This window comes from Amphibalanus amphitrite, unplaced genomic scaffold (assembly GCF_019059575.1).
Source record: "Amphibalanus amphitrite isolate SeventyFive unplaced genomic scaffold, NRLGWU_Aamphi_draft 000910F_arrow, whole genome shotgun sequence".
Lineage (NCBI taxonomy): Eukaryota > Metazoa > Arthropoda > Thecostraca > Balanomorpha > Balanidae > Amphibalanus > Amphibalanus amphitrite.
The window spans coordinates 160,259-187,667 of NW_024882404.1; the positions used below are offsets into that span (position 1 = coordinate 160,259).

General features: G+C 47.9%; 2 protein-coding genes across 2 annotated transcripts in view; both read right to left on the reverse strand.

Moving 5' to 3' along the window:
* The window catches only part of LOC122367952 (trithorax group protein osa-like), a 75,714-nt gene extending 60,287 nt beyond the window's left edge, over window positions 1-15,427 (reverse strand). The window contains exon 1 of the mRNA XM_043341508.1: window positions 14,949-15,427. The gene's annotated coding sequence lies outside the window, so the exon portion shown is untranslated. The remainder of the gene's footprint in view (window positions 1-14,948) is intronic.
* Window positions 15,428-20,765: 5,338 nt separating this feature from the next.
* LOC122367946 (neurogenin-3-like) lies at window positions 20,766-25,496 on the reverse strand. The gene is made up of 2 exons (XM_043341499.1): window positions 25,441-25,496; window positions 20,766-22,135 (listed from the first exon to the last, which is right to left on the reverse strand). Exon 2 carries the CDS (start codon window positions 22,133-22,135, stop codon window positions 21,365-21,367), a length of 771 nt encoding a protein of 256 aa, XP_043197434.1. The 5' UTR covers window positions 25,441-25,496; the 3' UTR covers window positions 20,766-21,364.
* Between the last annotated feature and the right edge of the window lie 1,913 nt (window positions 25,497-27,409).

Here is a 27,409-nt window from a genome sequence, read left to right on the forward strand (position 1 = left end):
AGTCGACTGACGGCTGGCTGCCCACAGTAGGTGATTGTAGGTGGTGACGATAGGTGATTGACCATCAGCAGCGGATGAAGAGTTGTCAGATTCGGACTTGATCTCGCTGTTTCTTGATAACTCCAGTTTTCCTGAAACAGTGTTGTCCTGAAAATACGCTTTTGCACTCCTCTGCATCGATTTCGGAAGCAGCGGCGAGTTTTCTGTATTGCTGTGAACACGTGAACAAAGGATTTAAAAAAAAATGGGAACCAGCATGACTCTTCAACGCTAAATCGCTGATTTCGTGGCCGACAGTACGGAAGAAGAGATTAAAGTGGTGACGGCTGGGGCGCTTTTGTTTCACCTCCTGCGGTCACAAAAAATAATCTCACAGGTGCAGTAGGTCACGTGCAGCCCCAAGTGACTCAGGTGTCGCTGCTTCATTGGGTTTCCGGACCCATTGTCGTGCTCCAATTGTGCGCAAAGCTACCGCACTCGCCATTGTGAGTGCCTTTACTGCCCAGTTAACCTTCCCAATTCCTCGAAGGCCAAGTGTCTATAAAGAAGGAATATGATCCTATCGCTTTCTTAGGAATTTATTCTAAACTTCCTATATGTGACTTGCTTTAGATCACAGAAGTTATATGAAATATACTCTGATGCATAAATTATTCATTATTTTAAGTTCGTCAAGTGATAGGCATGATGAGCATGCAGCACCCCCCTGCTGGAAACTAAAATCGGTTTATTCCTTCATTTACCATTTCAACGGCTAGTTCAAAACGTGTCACGATATATGCATGGTTGTCTTTACCCTTGCACTTCTGGAGGGGGGGTCGAACGGACCCCTATGTCTTTCGCAAATAACTCGCGCAAAAAGCAGCTGATCGCGCCGAAACTTTCAGCACCCTCGAGTTTATCAATTTTACGCATACCCTGAAAATTTAATGGCCCTGACCTAAATTGTATGTGAGTGACCTGTTTTTCGAGACCATGTTTGGCCGGATTTGACCTACATCAAAGTTGCAAAAAGGTCATGTTCGTGTTACAATCCTCCCAAGATTAGTTGGAATGTCCATGCAACGAGCATAAATTCGCTGTTGTAAGCGCGGGGCACACTCATGTCGATTCAACAACAATATTGGAGGTGGGTAAACAGTTAAGTAAGCATTTGTTGACCTTTATGTATGGTTAACCGTGCAGGTTACTTAAAAGAGACAAACACTATTCGTTCGAATTCTGTTTTTCTATTTATTTTCAGCCTTTTTAAGCTGATTCGATTACGTATCTTCGGAGTGAATTCGAAGCTCATTCTCGTCGACTGTTTTATGACATGCGAGGGTTCAGAGGCTCGTATCTGCTGGAAACGATGTCGGTCTAGTGTTGGTTTCAACGAAACTCTCCGATCCGAATCACTCCAATCGTCTTTTATACTTCGTGGCCGTTCGACGAAGCTGCGATTAAATCATGCGTCTCTCTCTCTCTCTCTCTCTCTCTCTCTCTCTCTCTCTCTCTCTCTCTCTCTCTCTCTCTCTCTCTCTCTCTCTCTCTCTCTCTCTCTCTCTCTCTCTCTCTCTCTTCCCGAACGGCTGATTTCCATAACACAACAAGTGTTTAGTAAACGGCGCTGGTCCCGTGCACCTGTCCCTTATTGTTCCGCGCCCCTCCCCCTCTCTCCCTCCCCTCCTCCCCTCTGCCGTCGCGTCGGTGACGACTATTTGTTCCTGGACCGACGACGGGTCGGCCTGCCGCTCTCGTCGCTCCGTATTCAATGGTCTCGCGCTCGGGTGCCCCCCCTCTCCCGCTCCTCCCTCCCCGAGCGCGGCTTTCCTCTCGGCTTGCCCCAACGGCCGCCCTATGGGCTGCGCAGTGCGCGCGTGCGGCGGCTGTGATCAGGCTAGCAGATCCGGTAGCGTGGGTGCGAAAATCCGCCACGTGCACGTGCTAATAGCGCGATGATGGTCCGGTTGGGCTTTTTAGGGAATTCGTAATGAGTTGGGTAGCAATGCTTCAGAATGATATAGGCACATGTTTGCGATACCATTAAAAAAGACATTCGCTTGTCAGCGAATGGTATGTTTAGCACGAGTGGCTTTTAGCTAAGTGCTGGTTTCATTAAAGCAACCATTTGATATGAAACACATATTGTTTCATGTGTCAAATACCAGTCTTACTGAAAGAAAACTGGGTATTTTATCTATGTTTACCACTCACAGTGCGTTGATCTCGAGTAAAGCATTGTATTACTCTGCAGTAAATATCGGCTTTGTAAATTGGTGCAATGTCTCCTCAAGACCCGTTATAAAAAGTAAATGTATGTGTGTTTTGAAAAGCTTATCCAGCAAAATTATCCATCCATGATACTGAATGATACTGAATTAGTGCCATGCTCGTGTTCATCACCAGCAAAAAGTAAAATAGAAACATTTTACCGTTCTCCGAATAGGTAAATGCTTTGTGTTTAGATTTCTCCCAGGTTAGGTAGTATTGATGCAGAGCGGGAAAACACTATTCCTTAGGCATCGCCGCCTTGAGATAGGATGGCTTGAGAGCAAAAACCAATGTCAAACCATGCTTGAGACCCTAAACATGTCTGCAGAGTTGATTAAAGGTTTAGCTCACTAGCATACAACCCACTTCACAAATCACAGCTCTATACAACTTCCTTATCCTAGTTGCACGTGCCACGCGCACCCCTCCCCTCCCATTGACGCCGTGCACCCCCAATAATCGCCTGGGGCCATTCTGCGTGAATCTGCTCGCCAATTGGACGCGTCCCATACGATTTCCATACGGGGCGCCGGCGGCCGGGGCAGCTATTTTCCATGAATTTGGAATCACCCGGTGAGGCATTGTGTGCACGTTTGGTCCGCTCGCCGGGCCTATTGTCGTCGCTTCTATTGTTTACCGGCCGGAGGAGCGCCGAATGGGCCGCTGATTTTATATGGGAGGGGGGCCGGCGCGGAAGGGGAGCTGCGTGCTCGTTGGCGGAGGGGACAGGGGGTCGAGGCGGACGGGGTTTGATTGGAGCCAGAGACGCAAATGGTAGGCGATTTGTGTTTGCGATCGCGTGCGTAGAGCGAGTTAGACCTGTGGTTTGGTCTAGTTCATTTGCGGGTTTGGGTTGGTTAGATTAATTATATCGTCTCTAATATGTGAGCGGAACGAGCCGGGTATATTTCACTGAATTTGAGCCTTTGCACTGCACCAATGTGATCGCGAAATGGCTTATTATTTATGTGGATGACGCAGCATTTCTGATATTGACTAGCTCGAGCACCATTCAGCTCAAGATTAGCATGATGGAATAATCTATTACATCGAAGATTAATGCTTTCAATGATATGCCCCTCAGATATAAGCTGCTCGTTGGACTAATTTGCCTCCATACATGCGTAATTATCAGCAACGGAGCTGTATATATGCCTCGCCGAAAACGGTAGGTTAGGAATATTGGATATTCCTATGCATGCTAGGATTTTGGCTATTTACCTACCATTTCTCTTTTAGTTAAGGTAGAAACAGTAATTTTTAAACAAGACTAAACGGGACTAGGACTCTCTCTCTCTCTCTCTCTCTCTCTCTCTCTCTCTCTCTCTCTCTCTCTCTCTCTCTCTCTCTCTCTCTCTCTCTCTCTCTCTCTCTCTCTCTCTCTTTCTCTCTCTCCCCTCCCTTCCTCCCTCCCTCTCCCTCTCTCTCTCCCTCTCTCTCTCTCTCTCCCCTCTCTCTCTCTCTCTCTCTCTCTCGCTCTCGCTCTCGCTCTCGCTCGCCAGGAACTGACAAACTGAGTCCATACGACCCGCTGCTGCTAATCCGACCTGCACACTGTGCTTTACCAGTGAATCCGTGGAGCGCCACCACTTTCGGTGACCGGCCTCGTCCCGTTCGCTCACGCCACGGTACACACGCGCCCCAATCCTTCCTCAATCGTTCCTCCATTCTTCAACCCTCTCTCACTCTCCTGTGAAATAAGATCAATCCAGGTGTACTGGACGCTGGGAAGGGTGTCTGGCACCAACCCCATTCAAACCGTGCCACAATCATCAACGACACAATCGTCTCAGTCGCTTCATTTCGCTCAGATCAACCCATCAAAACCACCGCACAATCGTCCTCACTAATCGTCCGCACGAGCTTTCCACACCTTTTCCCCTCGCCTGCAGCGCTGCGCGTCCTCCGACACAACGCCCAGCGCTTTCAGTGCTTCCGATTCGCGCGCGCGCACTCGCACAATTCAGGTTACACCCGAGCTTCGCTCGACGCTACCGATTCGAGGCCGACGCCAGCGGACAAAGCATCTGTCACCGGCTGATCGGCTGGCGGGTTCGCCTCGCCACATCGACGTCCCGTGGCGAATTACCTGGCGATTTCACGCCGTGTGGCGGTAAGCCGGAGGGGATTAGTGGGATGATCACACCCCACACAAAACCTGGCTGCCAACGCCCGATCATTGGGGGAGGGGGAGGGAGTGAGGGGCGGCGCACGTGTGAATAAGACGCATCGGAAGTGGTTTTGTGTCTGGTTGTGATTATGGGACAACTATGTAGGAAGAAGGCAGTGTAAGATGCAACTGGTTGTAGATTGTAATAAAGCGAACTAAATTACAACGAGCACGTAAAACAGTCACGCCCTGCATCCATGGATGGACCAATTAAAAATGTACGTTAATTCTTTTCTAGCACTAACCAGTTGATAGCTCGAGCTATCTAGCTTTGAGTTACGCAGGTAAGTAGGACCTAAGTACCTACCATATACGCGCTTGTCTGTAGTCTACTCTGAAGCTACTTTGTTTCAAAATCATAAAGTGCAGTGCCTGATATCGACCGTAAATTATCAGTTGGCACAGGTTATCGATCGATCCAGCTATCTCGGCTTTTGCCATTAGTGAGACGCCGCCCTCAGCTGTGCCCACAGTCCACACACACACACGTGCAGTCGTGCAAACAGGGAGGTGCCACAGAGTCATCGGCTACTATGGCAAATGGTGTATATTGATAGAGACAAGTAGAAAAACACGGAACAAATTGTGCATGGACGCGTTTCGATTATTAAATCTTCATCAGCATGACATAACCACAGAGAAAACAAGACATATGACATTTATCTTGTTTCCTCTGTGGTTATGTCATGCTGATAAAGATTTAATAATCGAAACGCGTCCATGCACTATTTGTTCCGTGTTTTTCTATGGCAACTGGGCTGGCTTATGCTGAGTACAAATGTACTCAGGTACTATGCATGTTCTCAGTGACTCCAGCACTGGTGCGCACTAAAAACGCATAGTTAAATCGGGTTTCTGAAAAGTTCAAGCTTCGGTTGCAAGCAATGGATCGCAAATGACATTCATTAGCTATGAGACTGCAAATTAGATGCTTTAACCCTCGCCCTGGCAGGGCATTTTTCATAACACGGCTTGGCAGGGGGGGGGGGGTCGATGCGACCCCCCCCCCCCTCGCGATTGGCTCCTATGGCATCTAGAAACACCAAATTTGGTAGGTAGGTGAGCCCCCTGGAGTTCTCGCCCCTGTGCAAATTTGGTTGCTCTAGGTCAATATTTAGGGGGGTTTTGGGGGGTATAAATGTAAAAATTTCGCTAAAAACAGGTCAAATGTTTTTCGCTTATAACTTCTGATCTAATTAAGATAGAGCAAAAAGAAAAGCACCAGTGAACTCAGCACGTCAAGGCGCGTCGAACGATATACTTTTTAACTTGCTTAAGTGTACCTAAAGTTTTTCTTTATTTTAAGTAAACTTTAATTTATCAATTAAGTTCAACTTAACCAAAGTGCATCATATCGCATATCATTCGATTCGGCTGATCATGAGGAACACAATGACACTATTTTTTAAGCTCTAGCGTCATTATATGCCAAGTTATTGGCAAAAACGTCATTTGACCTCAGTTGACCTCATTTGACCTGACCCATGGATAAGTGCACCAAACAAAGAAGCACCAAGTGACCTGCTGTTAATTACTGTGATTTCAAAGCACAAAAGTGATGGAACAAAGCGGATATCTCCAGTATTTTCCGAATTTAGTATTTTCCCATAGGCTTAACATTACGACCTAATGACCTCTAACTGACCTCAGGTCAGTGACCTCAAAAAAACCGAACTATATGTTATACAACTCGGTGAACTTAGCACATCCTGAAAGTTTGAAGGAAATCAGTGCAAAACTGTGAGTTGGACAGGTGCAAAAAGAAAATTGAAATTTGACCATGACCTTGTACCGGTTTTTCTGACCTGGTGACCTGACCCAAGGTCACCCGGACCTGAAATTTTCAGGTCATATGTAAAAAGGTTGCCCCATAGGCTGTGCCAAATTTGGCGGCGCACCCCCCCCCCCCTGCCAGGGCGAGGGTTAAATGTCTATCTGGAGAAAATGCCCTTTCGGTTTAACCCGCGCACCGACTTCGCCAACTTCTGCGCCAACTTCGCACCGACGGGGGGGGGGGGGCGGATGACCGCCCCCCTGAGATCTCGAGAACGAAGCAAGATAGCGACAAGCGGTAAACGGCATCGGATACGCACGGCCAAGATCTACAATTTTTACTAAGGTCATTTTCAGGTCAGGTCAAAGATGACGTCACAGGGGTCGAAAAAGTCAAAATGGCGGCGCTAGATATGGAGAGAGTTTTTCTCGAATAACTTTCGAATTAGTCAAGATAGGAACAAACTAAGGGCATCATCGTGATCCTCTCGCCAATCCGCATCGAATGATATATATATTGACCTCGAAAGGTCAAGGTCAAAGGTTGACCTCAGGTCACGTGACCTCAAGGTCATCATGTATATCATTCGATGCGTCTTGACGAGCTGAACACAATGAGACCATCGACGCGTCTGTATCTTTGGCCAAAAACCTTTGGTGACCTTTGATGACGTCACATGACCTCACAGCTGCCCAACAGCAAAACAGACCTCAAGGTAGTGAAGGTTGATCGTATATGAAGTCATGTATGGCATATGGGGCCATTCCGACCCGTTTTAGTGGTAAAAACAGGGAGTTGATTTTTCCCCATTGACTTATAATGGGGAGGTCGCGAAATTGACCCCATTGACTTATAATGTGGTCACCGATATCAAAATTCCGAGATATACAAATTGTAGCTACTAATGACCTAATAATATCCTGCGACTTTCAAAGGCCTCCGACATCTACTGTAGCTCTGGCACGGTGACAAAGTTGCAAAAAAGTGACTTGAGGTTGGGTCATTCAAAGTGACCTGGTGACCTGACCTTAAAAGGTAGGAGGTTCAAACTTGCACACCATGTGTAAAATTGATGAGGTTATAGTCATACCAAATTTCGCGGCGCCGCGGTTTTCCCGCTATTCGCGAAAAACCTCAGGGGGGGGGGGGGTGGATATCCGCCCCCCCCGTCGGTGCGCGGGTTAAATCATTCGTGAATGGATCCAGCTGAAAGTACCACCGAAAACAACTGTCACTGTGCGAAGCTCACTGATTTAAAATACATGAAGCCATCATTTGTCGGTAACGGAATAACACACTGAATGCCGCTAGTGTCGTTCATTTGCCTAAATGCTCCATAAAAATGCATAACTTCCACGCTAAACTATCCTCGAAAAATCGCAGGAATGCATGGCCGGACCATTACGCACCCCGTTCAAAATTTAATTTCATCAGCACGTGCACGAAGTGGCTCTCGTGTAAAACGCATAGCGAATCAGCCGGCTTCCGAAGGTTCTGCATAAAGACCTAATCATATTCACATTCCTTTTACAAAAGGCGGTTGCCTCTCTAAATGATCCTCTTTCGTCAAGCCTCATATTGGCCAATTTCGCGTTACCAGCGGCGCCTAATCATATCAGAGTACAAAAGGTGCGGAGGGTGTCATTGGCGACGTCACGTGCCGTGGCCCACGACGCACGTGTCGGCACGTGCGCGGCAGCACGTGCCGCCACACACGCGGCACCGCCGGTGGTATTATCCCGTCGGAGAGGCTAGTTAGTGGCTGGCACGAGTGAATTACAGGGAGGGAACGGATTTGAGGGGTGGCCGAACTAGCCAGATAGTCTATGTCGGGTTAGTCTGGAATACTGGTCTGGGTGGCGTTGATGGATGTGAGGATAAAACGGCATTTTTGATAAAACTCTCAGGTTGACTTGTGTTGTCGAATACACCATGGAAAATACAAATAATGTCTGAAAGAAAACCCGCCTATAACTTATAAGGCTTTTAGCTGCATAAATTTTCGAGCGTGTCTCAATCCACGGAGAAAATAGCTACAAATATCACTGCAGCCCTGAACGCTGGAACTTCTCCTCGACGTCATTTACTCTCTCACTCTAAATTTTCCCCATGTCTCCAACCAGGGGCGTCGCCACGGATTTTTGAGTGGGGGGGTCGGGTTTCTAGTCTTCACCCGATGGGTAGGGGTGTTTTTTTTTTGCCACACTTCCCAGTTTTGTGCGTGCGTATGTGTGTGTGTGCGTGTGTAACAAATCGGCGCGCAGCGCCGCCAAATTTGGTATAACCTATTAGGTAGGTATACCTACCTACATCACTTGCGTAAAAATTATCACTGGTCACTTAAGGTCAGGTCGCCATGTCAAGTTCAGTTATACGGTATACCTCTATAAAAACTTTCCCCTCTCGCCATTCTTGTAGCTTTTCTCCCATAACTTCGAAATTTGGTACACTGTATAGGTACCTAATGTATGGGGTTATACGTGTCAGCAATTCATGATTCTAACTGAGGATTTACATCTATGATCTGAAGGCAGGTCAAATACGTGACCTCATCATTAGAAAATAATGAGAAATTAGAAAAAGCACGAATGCCTCCTGCTTTGAAAAAATTCGTCAGAAACGCAAAATATCTTTGGAGCCATGACAAATCAGCTCATCATTGCCAGGGACAGGGTGCAACTTATGGCGAGTGATGACTCGAAAGGTCATTAGTGGAAATGTCCATCGATGGCCACCAGCATTTTTTTCTACAACTTTTGACGAAGACGCGGTAGAGCGATGACAGACAGCACCTGGAAGGTGTTCACTGTTCAGCTCAACAACACGGATCCATTTATATGCAGCAGGAGGTCCTTTTTCGATCAGGCACAGACTTCTCTATATATGGACTGTGCGCTGATTTGGGAAATCAGCATTGGAGGCCCAAATTTCTGAAGCCGTAATATGAACCCATATGTTGTAACACAATACCCTTTTATTGTTTCCTGTCGACAGGCTGAATTTTATGTAATATATTTTGTTTTTGTACTATCTATTGCTCGTAGCTCAGAATAAGAAAGGTTTCTGGTCGATATGAATCTGTATTGGAACATCGTTTCACGTTCATCGACACCCATTGATGTCCTCATGTCAAGTTCATCTCACATTGCACCAGTGGGCTTGAAAATGGCGTTAGTCCATTTTCACCGCGGGATCCAGCGAGAAAGGGTGGCTATCATCCCTTTCTTCTTCCCCCGTGTGCTGGATTGTTCACATCTCTGACATGGCTGGCTACAAACTCGCGCGACAGTGCACCGACCGCGCTGGTGGTAAAGGTTGGCGGTAATGCCGATGGGGGACTTTACGGGAAAATGTGTGTCTGCTGCAACGGTGTCTTCACTGTTCTTCTCTGCTACCCACTTTTTCGCACCACGCATCTACACATAGTCGCACTTTCACACATTCGCACGTGCGCATCACCAATTGCAACGTATCCCTCCGTCCGCTCGTTTTCCACTCGCTGCTGAATGATAAGGCGATAGCTCTTGTAACGGTCGTTCCCATCACGTTGTCATGCTGTAGCTACCTATTGTTGCTTTTATTGTGTCCCTTCGTCCCATGGAGACGTAGCCGAGCAGCTCTGAAGGGACCTGTGGGCGGCCCCCAGGGCCACCACGATGCTGCCGCTCCGCACCTCCTCCATGTTGGGGTTGATGGTCGCCATCAGGCGATGTCGGGTGCCCATCAGAGCCGGGCACCGCAGGAGGACATGCTTGGGCTGTCCGCCTCCTCTCAGCAGACGGGTAGAGTGCGGCTCTGCATTGTCGGTCGTCGCACTGGTTGCACCCCGACAGCCAGGAGGGCGCCAACCCGACTCTGTGGCGCCATTGGGAGGAGCTTGTCCAGTGGCCGGCGCGGAGCTGGTGGATGTCCACCGCCGCTGGCCGGTCGCCGCCGGCAACGGTAGGCGGGAGTCGATCCCCGTCAGCTGGTGGAACCAGCCGGCTGGCCAGGCCCCGACGGTGCGAGCCCTCGCCACTCTGGCGGCGGCCCAGTGGGCCTTCTGGACGTCTATAAGGATTTGTTTTTAGTCGAGTATGTTTGTCTTCTTGGCGATGGTGTCGGCCCTCTCGTTGCCTTCCAACCTGCATTGTGAGGGCACCCACTGTAGGTAGACCAACAGGCCTCCAGCTGTCAGTCCCCAGAGGGCTCTCCAGATGTCCACTCCGAGTGAGGAGTGCTGGGCGGCCCAGCCACCTCGGATGGCGACGAGGGCGGACTGCGAGTCGGTGCAGGCTACGATGGTGTCTTCGGCGTGCGGCGGGTTCTCCAGCAGCTAGGAGAGAGCAGCTCGGAGGGCGACCATCTCAGCTCGGAAGCTGGAGCACAGGTAACCTGCCGGGGCGCGGATCGAGTGCTCTTCCCCGTTCGGCCAAACGATTAGTGCCCCCGGCGCCTCCGTCATATTCTGTAGCTCGTTAGTTACAGTATGCTCTTCGCCCTTGGCACATTTCTTGGCTTCTCCATCAAAAATGTCCACAGCTGGCCTAGAAATGGTGACCTGCCAGTTTCCTGAGATATCCAAAGTAGAAGTTCCTGTAATAACAGGCCACCACCGGCACAGATGTTTGTCCCAGCTACTTATACTCCAATTAGTCCTATGCATCTTGTTTCTGCTCCACCGCTATTTTTCCGTCCGTTCTTCGCAGACTGGCGTATTCTTGAGCTTCCCGATCCCGATGCAAATTTTGCGGTAACATTTAAGAGCGGCAACCTTCATCGTTTAACATTGATGCGAAGGGTACGAATTCCATCATTTCATCGAGCATTCTTCCGAGATGATTTGATCCAATTCCAGACCATAATGAACTACAACCCCATACAACACACTAGATAAACTTCATTGTTTGATTGAATAAGCTTACTTCTTTTGGATGTAGTGGCGTATCACTGCCATGGGTATGGCATTATTTAGCGCGGCGTAGCTTCGAACTGCGATGGCGAGTTGTTCTTTTCACATTAACTGCTGGTCAAGTTAAGTCTTTGTAGCTCCTTTCAGTGAGTCTTTTTTTCTCCAGAATAAAATAAGGCACTAGGCATTATAGGAAGTATGCTGAGACTGGCGCCGTCGATAGCGTCCTGTTTTTCTTCTTGCTGTGTGAGTCTCACAGGAGTCAGTGTTTGCAAAAGTAAACTTGCAAATCTGATTGTCCTCAGCGTTATCTCTTATCTCGATTGATGGTTTCGTCTGTGAACATTTTTTCCTTTTAGTTATACGGGAGGCTAAAAGGTCGCCTTTTTGCTAGAAATTATGTTTCGTTTCACATTTTCTTGCCCTGACTCTGACTTGATACCCGGAATGACATCTTCGCACCACACGTTTTCTGATCCGGTCGTGATGAGGTAGTGATCGATAATATTATTTCCTTTTTTGACCATTTTTCGAGCTATTTCTTACTTATTTTTACTGCTTCTTGTGGCCCTATATAATGTATCGTTATTTCTCAAAACCCTTTTCAAAATCAATGTACTAGGGTTGACTATTAAGTAATGGAAGTGCCTTAAGCAATTAAACGTTTTTGCACGTGCACATGTTTTCTTGGTGTCAGTTCATGCGCCGATGTTTTTTCTATCCAATGGTGAAGACCACATGTCCTTAGCTACTTTTTGCTCCAAGCTATCGTCGTTTTCCCAAGAGACCACCCAAACCTGCGGCGCACCACGAAAAAGGAGTCTGGCAATGGCCAAAATCGCGCGCCAAGCGCCAGCGCGAGGTCATCAGAGCTTATTGGCTTATTGTTATGGCTACACAATGGACAATTTCTATATTTTCATCAAAACAATACACATTGGCACGATAAATGACAGCATACACTACTCCACATAATCGCCTTCAAGCATCACACACCATTCCAGCCTCGTCTTGACCCACTCCTGGAACGCCGCCAGAAGACTGATCGGCGCTTTCTTTCTCAAACCGATGAAACCACCGACTTATCGTCTGTGGGGAGGCTGCGTCGCTCCATACACTTAGAAAATAAATTTTCTGATCTTGGTAGGCCTTTTCCCTACAACAAACTGAGCTCTAATGACCTTGCACCCGGCGCTGGCGTGCGGCTTTGGCGGTGGCCATTGCCAGGTGGTGCGCCACAGGTTCGGGTGGTCTCTTGGGAAAACGACGATGGCTTATAGCAAAAAGTAGCTAGGGACATGTGGTCTTCACTATTGGATAGAAAAAAGATCGGCGCATGAAATGACACCTAAATAATGTGTGCACGTGCAAACCCGTTTAATTGCTTAAGGCACTTCCATTACTTAATAGTCAACCCTAGTAAATGACTAGTTCCGACAAATTAGCAACGACAACCAACAATGCAACCAACATTCAAAAGCAAGAAAATGCGCGCGAAGTACGGCTGCATTTGTGAAGCATATACCTCCAGCGTGAACAAATGGCTAACTGAACGAGAAAACATGTTCTCATTTATATACCTTTATTTCTTATTTATTTTGAATTCAACAAAAAAAAAATGTAATCCGACAGGTAGATAAAAGTATGGGCTATCCTATATCCAAATTTGTAAATATTCTGACACCCTTTTCATTGTAAAAAGATGGATAAAAGTGCGCTTATTTTTGGGCCTCCAATGTTGATTTCCTCGGATCAGCGCACAGTCCATATATAGAGAAGTCTGTGGATCAGGACATAACGTTGACCTGAGGTCGTTTTAACGCTAATTCTGAATGGTTAAATTTTAACTCATGTGACGCGTCTCAAAGAGATCAAGACGGTGATGACAAGACAACATATGTACATACCATACAAATTCACGGAATCGAAAGTGATTGCAAAGCAGATGTTTCGGCAGAATCTGTCCGGTTAGCTGTTTGCATTCTTATGGGCCAAACATAGACCTGAGATGAAATCTAACGCGAAGCTAGCGAAAGAGCGTTAAAAGAGCTATCGAATAGTTTTCTGCTTCACTGTAGCCCTTCTATTGGTGGTTTCCCAGTCGCTAAGGTATAACGTATACTAAACTAACGCTGAGGCATGCTTTCGACCCCTGATCGATCTACAGGTTTGCGGAAAAAAGAGCATGCTGCCCGTGACGAGAGAAAGCCGATGATACCCATTTACAAGTTTTCGGGTCATCTCAGGACTCAGGGTCATCGCCAATAAGTAGAGAAACTCGGGACCTGCTAGAACTTAACGAATGTAAGTTGTGATGGTTTTTCGAGGTTCTGATTACGAATGTTATCTTAGTTTTGAACGAAGATGATGACTCCATGCATTTGGGGTAGATCAGGTCAGGTCAGATCGACCAGTACCTAATAGTGGATGACCACCACCGATTGCTTCCTAGCATGTTATATGAATAAGCAACACAACTACTTCTTAAATGTTCAGATGGGCGCTAAGTTAAAAATCACATCAGCTCCAAAAACTACCCTATCAATTAAAAGCACGTTATGAAAAAGTGAACTAAGGTCATCTTTATTTGAATCAGGGATGTCGATTTATTTTAAGTAGGTGATTAACTCGAGCGCACCGGAAGTTTTGTTGCAATCGGCTCCTTTTTGCGCGACTTCTTTGCGAAAGCCCGAGACGGTTCCATCTGGCTCCCTTTCCCCTACATGTGCACTGTACAGCTAGTTGTGACGGTAGCCATGGGGCTGAGGCTAGCTTGTAGTTTTGTAGTTAGGTACTGATCCGACGAATCGACTGCGACCATTTTTTTAAAACGATCAGACGAACGCTCGGGGCAGTTTTGGCGCGTCCAATCCTTTGAGGGGTAAAAAGGTACTAGGATGGGGGCTACTTAAAAACATTGTAGTGCTGGTGTTCCCCGCCCACAGCTAATTGACCTTTAGGTAATTGGCTAATTGGCTTTAGGGAGCTCTTGAAACGATTTTGAATCTGATGTATTTGTTGGTGTTGCTGACGCCTGCTTTACTGACATAAAAGCTAAAAAAGCATACTCAGCATCGCAAAAAGTGGGGGGGGTCGACACCCCCAGTTTTCAAGAGTGGGGGGGTCACGACCCCCCCGACCCCCCCGTCGGCGACGCCCCTGTCTCCAACTCCACACAGATCCAACTCCCAGTCCTCACCACACCTCATCACAGCGCGGCGGACCGTTTCAGGCCCGTCCAAGTGACCGCTCGGCTCGCGGGCTCGAAGCGGGAGCATCTGCGTCCTAATGAGCCGCTCTATCTCTATCAGTCGGTCCCCTCCGGCTCGGTAGATGAGCTCCTCCTGTTGGACGGAGGGCTCCTCCGGCTCCGGAGATGGGGACACCTGTTGGTCAAGATGGTCTGTCTGTTTAGGATAAGTGGAATGTAAGCGATGTACTGCCAGTGGCGCAAGAAACAGGCATCACCGAGACAGCGAGTGTGGCCCGAGTCTGGTCCAGAAAGGAAGAAAATGTGTTTGCTTGTTTTCTTTTTGTACCAAAATAAGTTTTTAGAGGTACGTAGATCATATGCTGCTATGGCTTCAATCCACTAAAAACGCCACAATTTGGGCCTCTTCTAATCACACTTGCTTTACCTTATGCGTAAGCCATAGCCGCCAGTGGGATAACTTAGCCACCTCTGTCAGTCGTCACACACGTGCATTCCGTGCACAAGTTCTGTACGCAGTCAGAAACTTCGGGATTTTTGGCGGCAGAGCAACGCAAAACAAATTCGGAGAACACGAGTATTAGCTACGACGGTTCCTTGATAAAGATCGGCAATAAAATCATTTAAACAATACTTGAAACGGACTCACCTGGTCAGAGCTCCTTAGTTCCATCCTCAGAGTCAGAAGTTCGTCCGATCTCGAGCGACGGGACTGACGGCACATTTTGGCTGGCCAAGCTGCCAGTCGCTCACGACACGGTAATCGGTAGTTTGCTGTTCCACTCCATATCTAACTTCGACCGTCGCTCTCACGATGCGTGCTGATGATAATTCTCACTTACACTGATTCTGTAGCAAAACACCCGACACGCCACTTCGCACTTCAGACGATAACTGCACAGTATAGATCGGAAGCCGACTGACCGATCCTTACCCCTCTCTGGGAGGGGCTTCTGAGTTCCACAGTTTCCTAGCAACGGACATGTGACTTCCAAGGCGGTCGCGGCTTCAGATGTCCTTTGAGCGGTCGCCGCCGCCGTCTGGAAGCGCGTCAGATGACAGATGGGCGGCACCTTTGACGGCGCGTCGGCGGAGTTTGTTGTCCACGCGGCCATCTTGAATTTGCATGGCCGTCGCGAAGGCGACAGCTTTGGAAGTCATGTTAGCTCTTTTATTGTGTGATGCGGATAGACTGTTATAGAATAATTAGTTGTCAATGTCTCCGAAACTCTGACTTCGCTGAATGATATCAATGATGGCTCAGCTTTGTGTATTGCTACTATTTTTTTTGCGAGAACGTTTCTCAACTATGGCTGAAAGCCAGTGCTTCTAAAATGTGCAATACACAATTTTCGGGTATATTTACTAGCGAAATATTTTATTTACACAAAGCAATAACCTGTTGAGGAATTGAATTAAATGTAGATGATATATTTGTTACGAAAATCAAGCAAATTTTGTTTTTAAAAAAATCCTATTTTCTTGTTTGGCAGCGCTGATTTTGAACAACTTCCGCTCGGCTCGTATAGACGGTATATAGGGCTTTGGTATAGACAAATGGCCGCGCAGGTGTGATCGCAGGGTGACAGCTACGAAAAGTATCTGTGATGGTTGCGTGGTGTTAGGGGTGACCCCCCGTCGTGAACAGTGATAATTGCAGTGATATGGGGTGGTATGGCGAGGTGATTGAGTGGTGGCTCGCGTCAGCGTGGTAAGACTGAACTGTGTGTTTTCATGGTGATGGCGAATTGACGTCTGCGCGTTCGAGCTGGAACGTAGAAGGTCAGCATGGCTGCACCTCGGAGATTTCGGGCTGCTTCAGGAGAGGAGGCTTGTCAGGTAAGCTTCCGTTTCTATCACATATCACTATCACATATCACATTTCTATATCATATGAGAAGTGTACACTTCTCATCGATGTCAGGGACCATTCTACCTCAGTTAATCAACAGGACGGAATACGGATCTTTTTTGCTAGTTTGGCTAGCAATTGAGGAGTTTGACATTTCCCGTCGACTGCTTCAAGGTCACAGGATGATAGGATGGCCAGGCCGCTGGCGTTTCTCGCTTTCTCTTCGATTAAATTCATGAGTGGTGCGCTAACGCTCGGCTTCCAAAGAAAAGCCAAAAACGCCAGAAGGTGATTTGCATTTGTTGTGACGACCCGACCTTACCCAAGGTCATCAGCAGGCGGGCACAAACCGAGTGCGTGAAAGTTGAAACGTAGCCCAATATCCCCGCCACGTGATTATCCCCACCCTGTCCCTGCCCCTTGAAGGAATAAGGTTGAGATTTAACAAGGGACAAAACATTATCCTGGCGGCTTGCTTCAAGATCAACTACCGCTGTTCGAAGTCTAGCTCTGGGCTAAACCCCATATAAAGACCGCCTATACTACTTCGCCTGGTTACTAACTTCGCCTAGTATCCCTCCCACCACCTGGGTGTCATGCGGCCTCATACTATCCCTAGCCTGGCTGCCCCATCCATTCCTGGCTGAGGCCCACACTTAGGTATCCTGATCCCCGCCCCGTCCTGCCCACACTGTTCCCGCCCGGTGGTTGTCCTCGCTCGGTGCAGTGCTTCATGCCTCTCTCGTCACGTGCACTGGTGGATCCAGGGCCTCGTTTCATAAAGCGATTCCGTAACTTACGCCGGTTTTTGGGCTTGTATTGCAAGCACATGGGAAGCGATAAATTTATTTCCCCTTCTCCCTTCTGTTCTTGCTTGCAGGATAAATAAATTAAACGATTCAAACTATCGTCATCGCTTCACATGCGCTTGCAATACAAGACCAAAAACCGGCGTAAGTTACGGACTTGCTTTATGAAACGAGGCCCAGAAAGCAAAAGGCGGTCTTGGACGCTGCAGGGAGGGAGGAGGGCATTTTCTCCAAATGCCCCCTGGATCCGCCAGTGGTCGCGTGCAGTGCAGTGCCTCATGCCTGTCCTGCCCCTAGCTGAGGCCCTCACTAACCCCGCCGGCCGCCCTGTAGCTGTCCCTCCCCTCCCCTCCCCGCCCGGGTGCTACCGTCCTACCCTCGACTCCTCTTGTTCTCTCTGTGATGGATGACTCGGCGGCGGATGAGCGCTATGACGCGGCTATCCTCCCGCCCGCAGGGCTCTCGATACAGCCACCGAGCTCCAGCCGCGCCTCCAACGCTCGTAAATCACGAGTTTGAACGCTCGGTGCGTAGCCCGCAGCTGGCTCGAGGGCCGGGCGTCCCCGGCGGCGGCGGCGGCGCACGGAGGCGGGCGCGGGCACGCTGATTTCAATCACCCCTTTGGACCCGGTGGATGGGGGGGGGGGGGGAAGGGCGGCCGGCGCGGCGGCTGTAGCCTGTAGCGGTTCCTGAGGTGAGGCCAATCCGCCAAACTGTTGAAATTTTGTTGGAGATTGGAGTCGTTGAGCGGAGCTGGTTTGTCGCCTCACCTTTTATATTAGTCTGTTGAGTGTTGATGGGTGATGTGGTTGACAGCGTTATGGAATGGTTCGGGTTTGGATGAAAAGGGACGTGATTTCGGGTTGGAAGTGTCAATGCAAAAAACAGTCACACCGGCAAGTAAAGCTATTTAGTTGACCTTGTGAAACTCAGATTATTGTATCCAATTGAGCGCTAACTACTCAAAGATACAAAGATACTCGAAACTTTGGAGTCGATATATTTTGATAATGGAAGAACAGTTACACAGTTCACTCCAAACTGTAAGTATCTAGAGATGCGGCGGTGTCGCATGTAAGCCCCTACCACGCGCAGCCGCGCTGGCTGTCTGTCGTCCGCTCCGCCGGAACAATGGGGTGGGGCGCGCGGTGGGGGGCCTCGCGGGATGGCCCCTGGAGCAGTGATCCCTCTCCCCTCCCCTGCCCTCAGGGCACAGAGCGCCGGGACGCCTCAATGCACCAATCAGCAGAAGGGTTGATTAATCTAACAGAGTTGGATGGCTGTCGGTTCGGCGGGGATTTGCGCTGAACGCCAGTCGTTGTCGTACTGGGGTCAGGGGCAGGGTCACTGGAGAAGGGAGGGGTTGGGTGTTCGGTAATGGGGCAAAAGGTGCCCTGGGGGTATTTGGTTAGTGTGGATTATGATAGGAGAGGGATGATGATTGAAATTTATGTGGGGTGTAGATTACCTTTACGTTGATATGTGATAATTGCAATGCCATACCTATCAGCATTTGTCTGGATATATTTTTTTTGCCATATTTTTATTATTGCTCGTGAAGTGTATGGTACTGTGTTGTAAATATAAAGGTCAAGGCAATAATGAAAACACTAGACCTAGCCTAAAAAATCAATTGTTTCTTATTGAATCTCGACTCTTTCAGCATTGCACAGATACGCCGAATGTTTTGATCAGTAATGGCACCAACTCTTGTTCATTCGTGCGTCCTAAGAGACTGGGAGGAGTAGCCGTCTGATTGGGAGAAGAGGAAGAAGTTAAAGTTAAACGCTCGCATTTAACAATCGAACTCGTAAGGGGTTTGGCGCGTTGTGAGCTATTTTCAACATTGTGCATTTTGCAGGGTTAAAACGTAGGATACCGTTTGGCGTTCATGCTCTTTCAAAATGAGGCAAATGTGCATTATACCTACCTATACGAAAACACTAATGATACTGGACGTAACGATGCGAAACTCTAAACTACATAGTCTTGAAAAAGTTCTTACATCTCCAACGAGAAAACCATGTGCCCTAATTCGAACTCTCCCGGTCATTTAAATTCATCTGCACTATTATCCCAGCTCACAAAACGCTAAATCCCAGCTTTTCCCATGCCACCCTTTCTCATAATGAGCGTAATCCATGCATCCCCGTTCTCTTCTGTACGGACCCCACAGAAGTGGGAGGACACCGGATAGGCGATTCGTTCCGTTTTACATAACAATTACACGGGTCTCGTGCCCTCGCCGCCGCCGCCGCCGCCGCTACCACCGCGTCGCTCCGCCGCTACTGGCGCCGGCGCAAGCGACGCCCGCGCGCGGTAACCCTTCCACGAATCATGTTCCCCCATTTTTCTCGTGTTCGCCCCAGTACGGCGGTGTGGGACAGGGGGGGGAGCGACGCCGGCGGGGAAAATTATCGGCCCGTCATTTTGTCACAATATTGATTGGAGCGCGCGGTGCCGCCGCCAGGGGGAGGGGGGGGGAGGGTAGTGACACCTGCCCGCCCCGTCTGGGATTTGATGGACAGTTTAGTCGTGGTCTGCAATTTAGCACTGCCGCCGCCGGCGCTGGTGTGGTTCGAGGTGTCAGCGCGTCATGGTGTGTGTCAGTTGTGTCAGTTGTGTCATGGCATATAAGTTGTGTCATGGTTTTGGTACTGTGTATTGGTTGTATCATGGTGTGTGTCATTTTGTCGCTATGTCAGTTCTGGCCTCTGGGCGTAACTGTGCCAAATGAGAGCTGTTGCATGCAGTGTTCGCTGCTCTCTAAATGGAATTTAGCTGCATTTTCCCCGAATTTATTGTATCTAAATGATTTAATATATAAATGATAAGACTATGTTCGACATTCGTCGAATGCTGGTCCGAATTATATTAAAATTACTTCAGCTCTTATACCTAATCTTGTCCCTTCACAGTGTCACCGCAAGAGTTACCCATCGTTCGACCTACACCATGCCATCAACTCATCGCCCCACCTGGCAATGTCACGCCTAAATTCAAACCCGCTAAAAACCGCCAGCCCCATACCAACCGCATCTTTCTATCCCACCGCGTGGTAGACGCGATGAGAGGGCATGACACAACGAAGCTCTGCCGCGAAAGGGTTAAACCAGCGGCAGCTGCGCCAGGCGACGCCACGCGAATTGTTCTCTTCACAGAGATAAGCACCGTGAATTGTGATTCACATGAAAGATAAACCGTCGTGAATTATTCACGCCGGAGATAAAGCGACGGATATTGTCGGTAGCGAGTGAGATTAGTGCAGTCAGCTGTCGACGGGAGAGTCGACACAAAACAGCACGTGATTAGCTACCACGATGTTCAAGTGTTGAAAAACACTTTAGACTCGGTTGGTCTGATGTTTTAGACACTGTGGAAAAGGGTTGGAAAGTGATGGCCGGGCGACGGATGGGATGGTTTTCTGGTGGCAGCGATGGAGTCCATTCAGGCTGGGGGCTATGAAGTGTATGTCATACAGGAGGCAGATGTGCGTCCATTCTGCTGCTATTGCTGTGAGCCGCTGCGCTAGGCAGCCGGCGTGTTTGTTCACTGTATGTAGATTATTATTGGTGATAACAGCAAATACTAGGGAACCTTACTAGGGAAGAGCTGGTAGAAGCATACGGGTGAAATGTCAGATCCTATAATATATATCTCTAACAGATGACGTTATTGTTACAAAACTCCACAACAGATTCCTATTATCGTCCCATTGCGCAGGTCTACGGAAACTCTATTCCTATGAATCGTGATTTTACCATTCACCGTAATCGGACATGACCACACCTAAACAACACTCATGTTTCAAATCACCGTTGTATTGAAAACAAAATGCATACTGCTATATACAAAATAAACACTTGCATGATTTGTGTTTTGATTGTGCGAAGCCTTTGAGATGCACAATTGCTTGGCAAAAGTACCCACACATAGAAAATACGCATCTAATCTTCATTGTATGTAGAGCATGATAAAACGATGCTTTCTTTCATTTGCGGTTAAACCGCCATTCTTAACTCCCCTGATTGTCAACGCAGGTGTTTACGCCTTCTAAGATTTTCAGTGAATGCATATTTTCTGGATATTTATCGAACGGAAATCAACGCATAGAAACTTCAAATAAAAGCAAACACGTGTGAACTTCTCACAATCATCTTAAAAGTGGCATGACATAGTGTCACTCTTTGCGAGGTTATAAAACATGTACCTACTTTCTACTATCCAGTATTCAGCTCCTAAACCCGATAAAAACGTATAAAAACTAACAACCCTCTTCGGTTTACAACAAAAGTAATTGACTAAATTGGCAAGACTGCTTCCTTTAACGGCTCAAGGCATATGACGCGCTCGAATGTTGACTCTCAGCCCCAGACAAGACACTTTGCAGACACCACGTGACAATCACAACATGAACCCACACCCATAGTCCGGCTGAAGGTGCCCATCGCCCGCATAGCACGTGGTAGGCATCAGCGAGTGGGCGTGGCCACCGTCAAACACAGCCTGATGATTGGCTGACCGTCCAAAGTCCATCGCCGCCGGCCATGACCCGAAACCGCCCGCGGCGGTCACGTGACCCGCATACGCCGCCGCGGATGTCTGAGGCTCGTACAATGGGTACAGACCATTCTGAGGGGAGTAGCTGGGCTCTGTTTTCACTGGGACCGGCGTGGTCGGACCTCCAAACATTCCAGCATCCGACATCACTGCCGCCGGTTGGGCACTCACGGTGTTTCCGTCCCGTCCCAGGCGCACAGTCACGTTACCCACCGCGAGCAGCACACTGCCATCCGCGTCACGGATTCCTCCTCCGGCGCCACCGTCATCACCGCCACCACCACCACTGGCGGATTCCAGAGTACGAGCCAGTGCCACGATGTAACTGTTGGCGAACCGGAGTGTCTCAATCTTGGTTAGTCGCGTCTCCTCAGGGAAGGCGGGCAGCACGGTGCGTAGCTTCTCCAGCGCGTGGTTCAGCATGTGCATGCGGTTGCGCTCGCGGTCGTTCGCCTTGGCACGCCTCATTCGGCGTAGTCGAACCAGCTGGGTGGGACTGCGAGCGCGCGTGCGAGGTTTGGAAGACCGCTTCCTTCGCGGGATGTCCGGACTGCCACCGTCGCCGGCTGAGGAGCACGAGTCTGTCGTGGTGATGGAGGGTGGTAGTGATGTCATCTGGAACAGAGAAAAAAAAAATGTCAGGGCACAGCTCATTGAACCGTTTGGTGTTGAACAAACAGCTTTGCATTTTGATATGCTAAGATATTAAAGTTGGATTTTGTTTTTTTGGAGCAAGCATTAATTGTACCAATTTAGTGATTGTGGAACCTATCCCTTTTCTCACCAGCCAGTCGTATGGGAAAGGGAAGTTTATCTTTACAGCTGAATCAGGAAAGGCTCTTGAATTTTGAACAGCATATCACAAATTCGCCCATTCATCAAAACACATCAGCTCATGAAGACATCTAGTTGAGATTTAGTTAGGGCGATCGCCTACCGGACTGTCAGTATCAGAAATAAATCATGTTTGGGCTTCTAAAGCGCTGACATGACATTTTCTAAATTCAGCCACCCTTCCAAGCTTGCCTAAGGCATGGGAGCAAGTCTAGTGAAGCCGTCGAACTACGAGCACCGATGTATAGATGCACGGTTACATTGTGTTCCTGGGCTCCTGATTTCTTGTAACAGGGTGCCGCGACATAATCTTATGACTGCATTCCTTAGCTCTCCCTCTTCCTCGACCAATCGCCCAGAAGCTAAAAACGCTCAACAGCGGCTCATCTAAGTTACAGCAGGAATCTGACTTGCTCAGTGCTTCGAGACGTGACAAAAGCCTTCAGCCCCAAAACACTGCGTCACTTACGATAGCAGGTCTACATCATGTCGAGAGCCGATGTTTTTAAAGATTGCTAATTCAGGGACACCGTTGTGCATGACCCCAGGGAGTCAAAATCGAGTAGCGATCACGTACATACCGCCACCGGGCCACGAAAAGGCTGTCCGAGCGATCGCCGCTTTGGATAAACCTTACGAAACCAGGCGAACGAAGACCGAATTGGCAGATATCTCCGCCGGGGCGAGGCCAGACATCACAACATTTTGCACCACCGTCTCTTTTTCAGTGTCAGCAGCTGCTTTTCGCTGACTTTGGCTGCCTTTCACTGTTTTCCAGCAACTTTTTTGACACCACTGCACGCTCCAATCACGAGCGTGGCGCCTTCGTTAGTGAAGAGTCGTGAATGGTTTGCGGTATCGTGGCGGTGTATCATCGTCGGTGGTTGTGTGCGTCGTGACTGGAACCGTGTTGAACGAGACGTGCCCCGGTCGCCACGCCCCGAGCTTTAGCAGATTCGGAGACGAGACAGGAGTTCAGCAGCAGCAGCAGCAGAAGCACGGGACCAGGTATACGGACATGGGACATTTCGGACATCGGACAGCCATTACCAAGTGCCACCCGAGCGCCCCTATAACTAAAATGCATCTATGTAAAATGAAGGATGTCACGTGCAATGTTATGGGAAATTTGCCAGCCTTACTTCGGCTTGAGGACTCAGCTGTTTTTTTTTTCGATCGTGAAAGTGGATAAGCATTAAAGCTCTTTGGATTCATACATTGTCCGTTCATTCGTAAACCGTATCCAATGTCATTTGTCCATTCATTCAAATAATATTTGGTCATATAACTTGAGCGCTATTTGAGAGGTAATATGGCAATGGTAATGAATGATAGTCATCTTCTTAAGACTTAAGGCCTGGCTACACTATGCGTTTTCTGCGTGCGTTTTTGCAGGTTTGCGTGTTTTGCGTAATATCGTTCTAGGAAAAAAGTTATAAACAATATAATTTTTACTTTGGTTATATACAAAAGCTAATATAACTCTTATGTAACTAAAATTTAAGGTGAAAAACATCACAAAAACGTAATATCGTTCTTTTTTTCTAGAACGATATCACGCAAAACACGCAAACACGCAAAAAACGCACGAAGAAAACGCATAGTGTAGCCAGGCCTTTAAACTTACTCCGCAACAAAACCTATCTATGAAAACTCATTAATTTTATTTTCATGTTGCTTTTACGAAAGTTATGAAAGGACGAATATTCGAATGAATGGCATATTCGGCTGTGATCAAGTGATATAATTTTTTAAGCACGATATAATCTAATAATAAGTTGTGACTTGCTGTTAACCAGTACAACAGCGCCTCAGTCGCTAACCTGCTCCCGACGGAGGGAGGAATGGAAAACGAAAAGAAACTTCATACAATCATTTAGTGAAAAGTTATTCAAAGATAGCATGTTATGTCTACTTTGACGCTGTTTTATATTTGGTAGTGGCCAATTCATTGCGCGGGTGTGAGGCCAAATCTGAAAACGGGTTAGCCAACGAGCATTTAAAAGTTTTGGAACGTGTTTCCGAGACATGAAGAGGTTTCCTTGTTGATACACTAATTCTGCGACGTTTTTCTTTTACGCCTAATTCGGGAAAATGTGATCTTTGATGATCTTTGGTGATTTGGGCTCTAGCCCAAACCTAAAACACCCAAAATATTTTCCCATTTCTTGTCGACTTCTCGGATGCGACCTAGGTTTACCGGCACCGGTCAGCAACCAAGTTACAGCAGGCTTGTTCAGGCGCCGTTTTCCTAACTGGACGTGGGAATCCAGAAGCTACAAGCGGGTCCGGTTAGACAGTGCTAAGATGTTCGTAAATACACACTACAAACATCCCACGGCACCAACCATTGCCCAATCAGCAAACAACTCAGCTGTCCAGAGACTGAGAATCGCTGATTAGAAGGGGTTTCAATGCCGCTTTTCTCGTTGAATTCAGTTTTTTTAACGTGGGCCTCCTGACACCATCTCATCTCAAAAGCGTTGAGCAAAAAAAAAAAAAAAAAGACCAAAAGCTTTCTCATGGTGACAACTGAGGTCACTTTTTTTAGACAATTACACTATGTCCGAGTGACACCGCCTATAGAACAACATTAGAAACGTTAGAAAATCAAAATACCTCATGGAAGACGTTTTGACTTCCCAAGTGAAAGAGTAGCGAGCCTGATAGGCGATAGCGTCGATACAAAAGATTCCAATTAATCTGTTTGCCAGGTACTTTTATCGTCTGACATGTTGTTTTCTAACTTTTAAAATCAAACGTTAGGAAGTAGGAACAATTCAAAAGGTGCACCAATTACGAAGCCAAAACGCGACTGTAATACACGTCCCTGTTTGATCCTTGGTTTAATCCCTTTTTGAAGCTGATTTTATCCGATGTTATGAAAAGTTATCACTGATGTGCGATGTCACTTATGTATGAAACTCGTAAAAAAATCATGTTTCAACGAATTCAAACAGTCGAATAAAGTGTCTTACTGTTGGCAACGTTTCAGTCCACCACATCAACATCACCCACCGAGTCGCGATGGCGTGAAAACGATTGTAATCTGAATCAAGTTCGCACATTTTCCAACAGTCACTCACCTCACCGAGATCCTCACCGCCCCTGGACGCAGCTTCACCACGCCCGCCAATGCACAAACCACGGAAGCACGCTGCGTCCCACGCGTCTCCATCCGTGCCCCATCCCTCCTGTCCCCCAGTTCACAAACCGTTCGACCAATCAGCGCGCAGCATCCTTCCGGCGTGGCCAATGCTGGTCGCTGATTGGCTGGCGCTGGAGATAAACGTGCCGCTTTGCTTTGAAGTGCCGCTGTGGTGGTGCGCCGTGCGGGATGATCGCTCGGTCTCACGGGAAAGAGTGAGGAATGATAAAGTGTAAGAAATAAGAAGCGATTGTCGATGCCGTTTTCAGTAAAGCTATCTCTCCAGTGGCGTAAATGGGCTACCGCCACATCCCGTGGCTACGCATCCTGTAGCTCCTGTAGCCTGTAGCTAGACAAAGGGGAGAGACAGCCGTGAGGGCTCACCCTCACTGTCTCCCTGCTCAGTGGGCAGAGACAGGGAGCTTCCGTTCACACCTCACAGCTTCCGACTTGGCCCTTTTGATCCACGCAAATAACAGTTCAATACGTATTCTTAGAGGACTCGGGTCAGTGCACTTTGCAGCTTGGGAAGAATGAGCTGGACTCTGGAGGCAAATAAACGCGACTTACAAGAAATGGTAGATCGGTATTGTAATCTGAAATCAGCAATGTCCCCCACCACTCATCAAAGACGTCTTTTGGAATAGTGACGAGCGAGCGAAACACGTGTTCACAGGCCTTAGTAAGGCCTGTGAACACGTGATCCACGAACGTGCGAACTGATCAGTGTTATCTATACCTATTTAGCCGCCTATTGACGTCGCACCTAGCTTTGAGCACAATCAGCCAAGCCAAGTCCTTCTTTAGCCAAGCCCTTAGGACTGTGGACGTGAGCAAAATTCACAATCTACCCAGTTGTTGAGCGGAAAATGTTTTAAAAGTTAAATCTCCTGGTTTGGGATATGATTCGTGCCGTAGCCATCACCCAAAGGCATTCAGAGAAGCTCAAAATAATGTTTGAAGGGCTGAGGCTGTCTGATGCAGCCGCTTGCCGATTGGTCCCGCGGTTGCCGAGATAATTACGATCAGTCTGCTTCTATTTATTTATTTATTTATTTATTTTTTCTCATAATCACAAGTAAACTCACTCGTTCACTTCGTCCGCTGGTCAACTGAAGGCATACAATATTTGATATTTCCCTGTGGTTCTGATAAACCGTATAGGTTAGTCCGGTTTGCTCGATTTGTGTTTTGATTTGTTTGTGATTGATGTTTATTTTTACCCTAAAAACATTTTGTTGGCAGTCAGTTGACAGAACGCAGAGGCCACAAGAGACTGACTGAGGCTTCAGCACCGAGGAGGCTAGTCCGCCACCGTACCGCCGAATGGACCTGTTGCCTGGAAGCAGATTGGATCCGTTCAAAGGCTAGTCCCGAGGCCATCTCGGGTTATTCTGTATATTTGTAGGCCCATTTTATTGAATTATGGATTGTAGATATTCTCAGCTGAGTCAGCATTCCAAGAATTATCTACATACCTAGGTTTTTATGGAACATAAGACACATTTATGTATATCATCAGCCGTATTTTCTTAGTCAATTTTAACATATCATTAGCCATATCAAAGGTGGTGGAATGGGGTGGGGGGGGGGGGGGGGGGGGGGGGCACCGGGACGCCGTGTCCCCCTTTGATTTTGGCATTTTAACATCAGGCCTATCGGTGTTGCATGGAAAGAATGGGACCAAAAGCCGCCTGTGCCCCCCCCCCCCCTTAATTGAAGGTGTTCCGCCGCCACTGAGCTATATTTCCACAGAAAGTCAGCTTAGAGTTAGGTAGAAACATCAAACCATACCGGATCGTTCCAGCAACCATCAGCCGATTCTGGCTTGCGTCAATCGAGCTATTCTGGTAATAAGCTCATTTGAGTCAGAAACAAGCGCAGCAGCCAGCATAAATGTCTTTCAT

Coding starts and splice junctions, on each gene's coding strand:
- LOC122367946 (XM_043341499.1), bottom strand. CDS start 22,135: ATGACATCACTACCACCCTCCATCACCACGACAGACTCGTGCTCCTCA.